Consider the following 8,305-nt stretch of genomic DNA (forward strand, 5'->3'; position numbering starts at 1 on the left):
AAAGCACCATTCAAAAGGACACCCTGAGTTCTATTGTCTTTGAGTTTGCCTGTCTTGTAATACACGAATACTGCTATTTTGCCGACTTAGTATAAACCGCCATGAAGGCTTTCCCTGAAAAACACTAATACTGACTGAACAAGCAAACGTAAGAACTACCCATTCCAGATATTTCATTTCAGGATAGTTATTACAGCTAGCATTCTATGGTTACCAGGGCGAACTGTCAAATATGTCCCTGCAGTTATGCTTCCACACAAGTAGTTTGTTGTCCAAATATCAAAGAATAGAACCCAATACTGGAAAAGTTGTCTTTCTACTTGTATGGTTTACTGCCTTCCGTTGACTATTTCTAATTTTCAAGTAACCTTTTCGTAACTGCAAACTGGTCCTGAAATACTCTTCAGTTTATACCTATCACTGCAAATTGTTTATTTGAACATTATATTATAATCTCACTTGCTGAACTCTGCAGTAGTATTTTTGTTACTATTGTGTGTAAAATTCAGATACAAACATCTTGGATTTACATGAATATACCTTCAGGAAACTCAAATAGTTACACAACTGACCTTCATCTTCAATGCATTTGATCCTAATGCAGTGATGTTATTGTAGAAGTTGTATACTTGTAGTACACATACTTTGTCCTCTACTAGACAGAGTGTATCTAGCATGCTTATTCAATTCACTCATATTGTACCTTACTGAACAATATGCAGGATATATTATGGAAGCGAACTGATGAAGGAGTAGGGATCTGGAGGAAGGGGAATTGCAACTGCTCCATCAAGCATTTGTGTCACCTTCAGCATGTTGGGTCGCATGGTCGGGTCCTCCTGTAGGCACCATAGTGCTACTGATAGAAATCTTTCCACCTTGTTAATGTTGAAGATCGCGTCATCGTCACCCTCCACCAGCAAGTCGACCCTCCGACACCTATAACAGTCATTTGCCCAGTAAGTCAATATCGTCTGCTCTTCATCAACTACCTCCAAATCAACATTTCTTCTGCAGCAGACAAGTTCCAGTAGGATCACTCCAAAGCTGTAGACATCGACCTTGGCAGTGATCCCTATGTTCTTGAACCACTCAGGGGCGACATATCCTCGAGTACCTCTAATACCGGTGTTTGTCCTTGTCTGATTTCTCAAGAGAAGCTTCACTAGGCCAAAGTCTGAAATCTTTGCAACAAGGTTGTCGTCAAGAAGAATGTTCTGTGGCTTTATGTCACAATGGATGATTTGTGTGCTACACTCTTCATGCAAGTAGAGCAACCCTCTTGCCACCCCAAGTGCGATATGAACCCGTGTGTTCCAATTTGGCCGTACGTCGGCAAAGAGAAGCCGGTTGAGTGAGCCATTGGTCATGAACTCATAAACTAGCAGTCTTTCAGTTCCTTCACTGCAGAAACCAAGCAGCCGGACCAGATTCTTGTGGAATGTTTGTCCAATAGTTTGGACTTCCACCGTAAACTCCTTTTCAGTTTCTTCTTGGAGCTTGTCGATCTTCTTGACAGCGATGTGGGTCCGCAGCTCATCTTGCAACTCACCCTTGTACACAACACCAGAGGCACCACTACCAAGGACCTCATGGAAACCACTGGTTGCTCTCTCCAGCTCTTTGTAAGTGAAGGTCTTCAGGGGCAACTGAGTTGTACTTGAGGCTTGGGACAGCGGACCATTCTTCTTTTGGGTGATATGACAGTAAGTACCAAACACCAGAATAGAGATGAGGAGAAAGTTCACCAATATGGAACAACCAAGAAACAAGGAACTCCCAAGGATCCAATACTTTTTGTCCTGCTTCCATTTTTTGGAGGCAGTACTGATTGCAGACCGTGAATTGTTGCTACTTGGCACCTTGAGAAGCACTGTTCTCTGGACATAGTCAGCCATATTCCCATTAGACAAAGGGAGCTTCTTTTTCCAACATGTGCTTGTGCTTTCATTGTATACGGCCAAGGCACAGAAACAGTCGATCCGACACAGCCTCCCACAGTCATCCTCTGCTATGCGCTGATACTGCTCGTAATCAGATAGTGGCCGATCTACACCAGAAATTGGTCTCAGCTCAAATTGTGCCAGTGCTGCGGCCTCATCCAAGTCGCAGCTTTGCGGTTGAAAATCTTGTTTGCATCCTTTGTACCTCCTCTCCTCATCAAAGAACTTGTACCGCGGTGGGCAGGCACAACTTACTATCTGGTTCTTGGTGCCATCGAAGGTGCAGTAACTATTGAACCCACATACACCACTGCCAACAGCTGTAACTACTGCATGGCAAATATTTTGGGGAAGTAAGCTCACTGCACTCCACACCTCACCAGTAAAGACGCTGGACTTTGGATTTTTTGGGTATACATATTGCCGGAAAACACCATCCGAGTCGAGTGTAGCACAGTGGTAGTAGTCTGACATAGATCCTAGTGCACCATATGTGATGTTGACCTGAGTACCATTTGTTAGGAGAAAGTATACTCTGCCAGTTTCATTGAACACCAGCTGTGAGCCATTCCCGGCTGTGTCGGTGGACCAATAAGAACCATGCTTGAAGCCGGAGGGCTCAGCAACGAGATAGAAGGCAAGGTTTCCATCGCTTTGCACATCCAGGAGAAACCGACCATTGGAATAGTCAGTGGTGTCAAGTCGAGCACGGAGTGACTTGTTCCGAGTCTGGTTACAAGGAAGCACCTGGGTAGGCAGGATGGTGTCTGATGGCACATCAAAAGTCTGCTATTTTGTGTTGCCGTCCGCACCAGCGAGCACAAAGTTACCACTATCGCGCATGCTGGCGGAGGCCACACCGGTTACCTGGGGATTCCAGACCTCCACACTGTAGGGGTCATGAAGCGAGAGTGCTCCATCAGAGGTGAGTTGGAGGATAGAGCCAGATGGTACCTGCACCGGTGATGGATCTTGGTCCGTAGTCTTCGCATACCAAGCAACCGTCTTGTCGCTGATCTTGTTGAACCAGATGGCGAGGAGGTAGAAGGAGGCATTGCCCTCAATGTGTTGGAAGCCGAATGCAAAGTCGCCAGAGGGCGAGAGCCATGACGAGATTGGCCCCTGGGGCGCCAAAGTGGATCCCAGGGTGATGTTTCTCTGAGCTTGGGTGGATGAGGGGAACAATAGTGGCAGCAACACCACAGGCAAGAGGAGTGGAGATGCCATTGTTCTTCCTAGTGAGGATGAGCGATGCTAAACTTATGCATTGATGCTCTACTTCAAATAAATGGCGTTTGATGGTCTTTTTCACTTTGGAATTCCACATGCCTGACTAATCAGGTGCTTATGTGAGGTTGACACACGTATGGTGGCAAACGCAATTCCAGGGGACGCATTGATATATTTTTGTCCCGTCAAAATCAGAAGTTAGTGCACCATACGGATGATTCGCTGTCTTTGGGACTTTTCCACGAAATTAGTGCACATCCTTTTCAGAGGTAGTCAGGCCTGACATGTGTGAGCTTGTGATTGCCTTCTGATCAAAGGTGACAATTGTTTCTCCAGTCCAGGGTCAAGGATAAGAAAAATAGAGGAATAATGTTGCCTACCTTCTCCCATGCAGAACGATAATTTTCTGGCAACTGGCAACACAGTTTGTACAGATCAAAGTTACACCTTCTCTGAACTACATTCTCTTTCAGATCAAGGGTGATGTTTTTCTGAGCTTGGTGGATGGGCGGAACACTACTAGTAAAAACAGCTCAGACAATAAGAGCGGAGATACCATCTTTCCTTCTTCCTATATCACCAATGAGCGATGCCAAACATATAGACTTATGCTCCTTCAGATAATTGGCATTTTCACCTTGGAATTCCACACGCCTGACTAATCAGGTGCTTATCTGATGTTGCCACGCGTATGGGGCATAACATGATTCCAGAGAATGCATGGAAAATTTTGTCACATCAGTCAGAAGTTAGTGCCCCATAGGTAGAATCGTTTTCTCTAGGGTAGTTCCAAGAATTTAATGCATATCCTTTTCGAACTAGACAGGCCCTGATGGGTGTGAGCTTGTGATTGGTTTGCAGAGCTGCAAGTCTTTTTCCAGTCCACACTCCAGGATAAGTATAACAACTAGAACTAATGCTCCTTTCCTTTTCCTGTGCTGAGTGACATTCGACGTGTGGGAACGCAGGTAGGTAGTACAGTTAAACAAAGGTATCATATCTCAACTAATAATATTCATTTTTCCTTTCTCTGAAATGACGCTTATCCAATACGTTTCTTGTGCCTAGATTTTATTTTACATATAACCTTTGTTAATTTTAAGAGATCATTGCCTAATTTCATGATGAAGGATGGTAGGACACTGAAGATATGATATTACTAAGTGGTGGCTGTTGGCAATTCCAATTTCGAGGGGCAAGTCAGGACCTTTAATATTTCTTTCCATGGATAACTTGTGACAGTTCGTGTTTCCTTTCTCATTATAAGGTACATTCAATCTGAATTCTGCATTTTATTGTTTGTTCATGCACCGCATTCGTTCCATGCATGTATTGATCAGTTCGTTCAGAAGTACTATATCCTCCCATGCATCTCGTGCTTTTGGGCTCCACACCAGTATAATAAGATTCCTATATATAGAAATTGATCAAGTTGAAATGCATGATCACGACATGTTGAAATGATGTGTATGCTTTATATATGTACTATGCAGCTCTATATGTGTATGCTTCTTCAGGGATACCAATCCCATTGTTCGGGTATGATAGGACTCGTTCATCTTAACTTTTGTCTGGCTCATGTGAGATTTTGGAGAAAACCAAATCAAAGCCCATGTTCCAATGGAAACAACTCACCTTGTTCATAGTTTGAATTGGACCAAACAAAACCACGGAATAATTCTGCAGCTAGGCAGCACAGTGGTTTAGAGTGTGTTCCGGTTCTGAGTTCAACCCGTGGAGTCCGTGAGCTGATATGTGTTACACATGTGTCCAGACCAACTAAATCGTACCAACCCGGTAAAATTCCCCTACAGACGTCAACCACTCATATCAGGAGGCTACGTGTGGTGGCGTGTGACTGCTAGTTTGCTCTCTGTCATTCTTGCTGAGTAACTCACCCAGTTCATCTAAAATGAGTTTATGCGCAATTCTCTACTACTCTCCTACAACCGTCCTAGGTAGATTTTATTAGGTTGTTTCGAGTTTTTTCTACAGAAACAACAATGGCCCATTAGACTTGGTATTCATTACCAAAGATATTGCTAATCAAGTGGGATCATACATGTGTGCAAATGAGGTGAATCTTCTTACAATTCTGGATTAACCTTATATCCAGATTTGTTAGACATTTCTTTTTTCAGAAATGTTTATCGCCCACATCCTGAACTTGTATAGCAAATATAAAAGATGATCAATCTCTTTTAGGACAAGTTGTAGTACTTACAGCTTTGGTTACTACACTGTAATTTGACCTGCAAGAAGTAGCAGTAATTAGGATGCTTAATTAGCAACCCAGTTCCATGTGTACTAACAGTACTCCTGTTTGAAAGCCTTCTCTGTTTCACAATTACTGATGATTGAGACATACTGAAACAATGGCACCAGAATTGCAGACTGTCATGCAAATTAAGAGTGGTTTTGTTCATTGAGCTTGACCGACTATATTCTGTTCTTATTCCAGTTTGTCAATGCTAGAACCATGCTCGTTTGTTAGAGATTTTGTCATGGAAATAAATCGAACAATAGTTTACGGTGGAATTTTTTTTTGAAGGGAGACCAGCAATGTTGGGCTTTTTCATTATGATAGGTAGGGAGCAATATGTACATACACCAAGACGGTCATAAGGATGAAAAGGAAGAGAAAATTAAAAGGAGAAGAAAAGAGAGAAAAAAGAGGACAGCATAGGCGAAAATCTCTCAGCCTGGGTCCCCGAAGGGCGACAGCAGGCAGGATGCACCCCCCAATCTCCACAATTCCAAATCTCCTCGAATCTCCCTCATTGTGATTTCCACCGTTGAGATTTTGTTGTTGAAGATTCTGTTGTTTCGCTCCAGCCATATCCTCCATGACACCAGGATCATCATTGATTTGATGCTTTTCATTTGTGCAGCCGTCGTCTTGTTGATGATAGAAATCCACATCTCCTTTGAGCTTTCAGGGTTTTGCCATCCAGTGGGATCAAGAGATCTGCATCCAGACCAGTCTGCAGCCTTTTGCCAGATCATCTTGGCATGTGGGCATTCACATCCTCCAAGTTCCGCAGACACAGAGGGCAAAAATAGTTGTTTGGCCAGCCTCGACGTTGTAGACGATCAGCACACCATAGCCTATCTAACATGAGCAACCAAATGAAGAACTTGCAGCGGGAGGGGGGGGGGGGAGCCCATGCCCGCCAGAACATGTCTTTGAAAGGAGAGGCCACCCTGCCAGCAAACTGCAGCTTGTAAGCAGCCGCAACGGAGTAGGTTCCCGATGTAGTTGTTTTCCAGGTGATAGAGTCCGCAGCGCCGGTGATGAGGCTGCCTCTGCATCTCGGACTAATCGCCAGAGGCAGCGGAATTGCTGAAGGAAATCATCGGTGAACGGTGGTTTTCTTATGTCTTGGATCCATCTGTGTCCGTGCAGCGCCTCCCTAACAGATCGGTCCTTTGCTCTAGATCGCTTGTACAACGCTGGGGCAATTTCTCGCAGAGGGAGTGGCCCTATCCATGTTGAGTCCCAGAACAGAGCAGTTTTGCCGTCGCCGATCCTGTGGCAGCAGCAAAAAGGGCTCGGTTTCGCTCATCGCATGGTATGGCCGAGCCAACCCAAGGTCTGTTTAGTTCAGCCCAGGACAACCAAAGCCAACGAAGACGAAGCGCTCTGGCAAATTTCTGGAGGTCATGGATCCCAAGGCCGCCCAGCTCCACTGGAGAGCAAACTTGGCGCCAACTGACCTTGCTCTTGCCCCCCGTAAGGTTTTCTTCTTGAGCCCATAGGAACTTTCTGCAGATTTTATCTATGTCCTTGAGGAAGCTTGCGTTTACCTGGATTGCGGTGAGCGCATAGATAAGCATAGCTGTGAGCACTGAGCGCACGAGCGCATGCCTGCCGGCTATGTTCATCAGTCTGCCCTTCCAGCTAGCCAACTTTGCCCTAATTCTGTCGTAGACAAATTGCAGCTGCACCTTTCTGAGCCTACCTAAGGTGATTGGAAGACCAAGGTATGTGATCGGGAAGGCAACTCTTGCTCCAGCGAAGGCCTCCAGGATATGGTCGAGGTCGATTTCTTGGCAATGGATGGGGGCAACCGTTGACTTTTCAGGGTTCATCCACAGTCCGGTGGCCTATCCAAAAAGGTGCATGATCTCCAGAATTCATGTCTGTAACGCCCCAGTGTCATACTACACCGACCTCACACCAATGGTGCCATGCCATCAAGTTTAACTAAGCCAAATTGCCACTTGATAAAAATCAAAGCTAATTTCAAATTTAAAATAAAGTCAAATAAATTATTTATTCATATAAAATAATCGCATGTAAATAATTTATATGTAAAAATTGATCAGAAAAATAAGACGAACTCGAATATGCCATCCACATACCTGTCACATGCCCCCATCACAGCAAACATGGAACGTTCCCCTCCGGTTCGACAGACCAATAAATGCCTGGAGCTGGGAAAATATTTCCGGATATTTTCCTGCTCCACCTATACCGCGTAGCATTACATTAGGTCACCCCTAGCACATCATATCACCTTGTCGTGCATTGTGCTACTTTTGTTTGCTTTGTACTGTTTCTTCCCTCTCTTCTCTCCGGTAGACCCCGAGACCGATGTTGCTCCCGGGTACGACTACTTGCCTGACGACCAGTCCTTTTTCAGCAGAGCTTCCAGGTAAGCAAACCCCCCTTGATTATTCCTATATCGCCCATTCCTTCTCTCTCATGCTTGCATTAGATTTTTCTATTGTTCTTTACTTGTACCTATCCTGATGCATAGCCTAATTTCGTAACATGTTATTGTTACCTTACCTGTTATCCTATATGCTTAGTATAAGTTGGTTAGTGATCCATCAGTGACCCCTCACCTTGTCCCTGTTGCCTTCGCTTCGTCACGACGACTCGATCAACATGATCGATGTGCAGAGACAGGGCGACGGGACCACAGATCGTGGATCATTGATCGTCTCCCGCGTGCTCCCAAGACACTAACGGTTTAGATATGTGATCCGAGTAGACCTCCGGCCTTTTGGCACTGACCACCACATAGGAATAAGTATGAGTACTTTGCGTCATACGATTCTTTCGAAAGCTAATTGTCGTCAGCGGTTTAGCGGCACGCATCCAGGTGGTCCGCATAAGCACCTGC

The 8,305-nt window shown here is 44.8% G+C and overlaps 1 protein-coding gene across 1 annotated transcript; it reads right to left on the bottom strand.

Annotated features, from left to right (window-relative positions):
- Window positions 1-484: 484 nt before the first annotated feature.
- LOC147983245 (G-type lectin S-receptor-like serine/threonine-protein kinase LECRK1) lies at window positions 485-4,278 on the bottom strand. Its single transcript, XM_087542871.1, has one exon. The coding sequence runs from the start codon at window positions 2,415-2,417 to the stop codon at window positions 729-731; it is 1,689 nt and encodes a 562-aa protein (XP_087398997.1). The 5' UTR covers window positions 2,418-4,278; the 3' UTR covers window positions 485-728.
- Window positions 4,279-8,305: the final 4,027 nt, after the last annotated feature.

The sequence above is a fragment of the Triticum urartu genome, chromosome 2A (assembly GCF_056163025.1).
Source record: "Triticum urartu cultivar PI428250 chromosome 2A, HENAU_Tu73, whole genome shotgun sequence".
Classification (NCBI taxonomy): Eukaryota; Viridiplantae; Streptophyta; class Magnoliopsida; order Poales; family Poaceae; genus Triticum; species Triticum urartu.

Bases quoted from the DNA above. Each gene is read 5' to 3' on its own strand.
- LOC147983245 (XM_087542871.1), bottom strand. From the start codon at position 2,417: ATGTCAGACTACTACCACTGTGCTACACTCGACTCGGATGGTGTTTTC.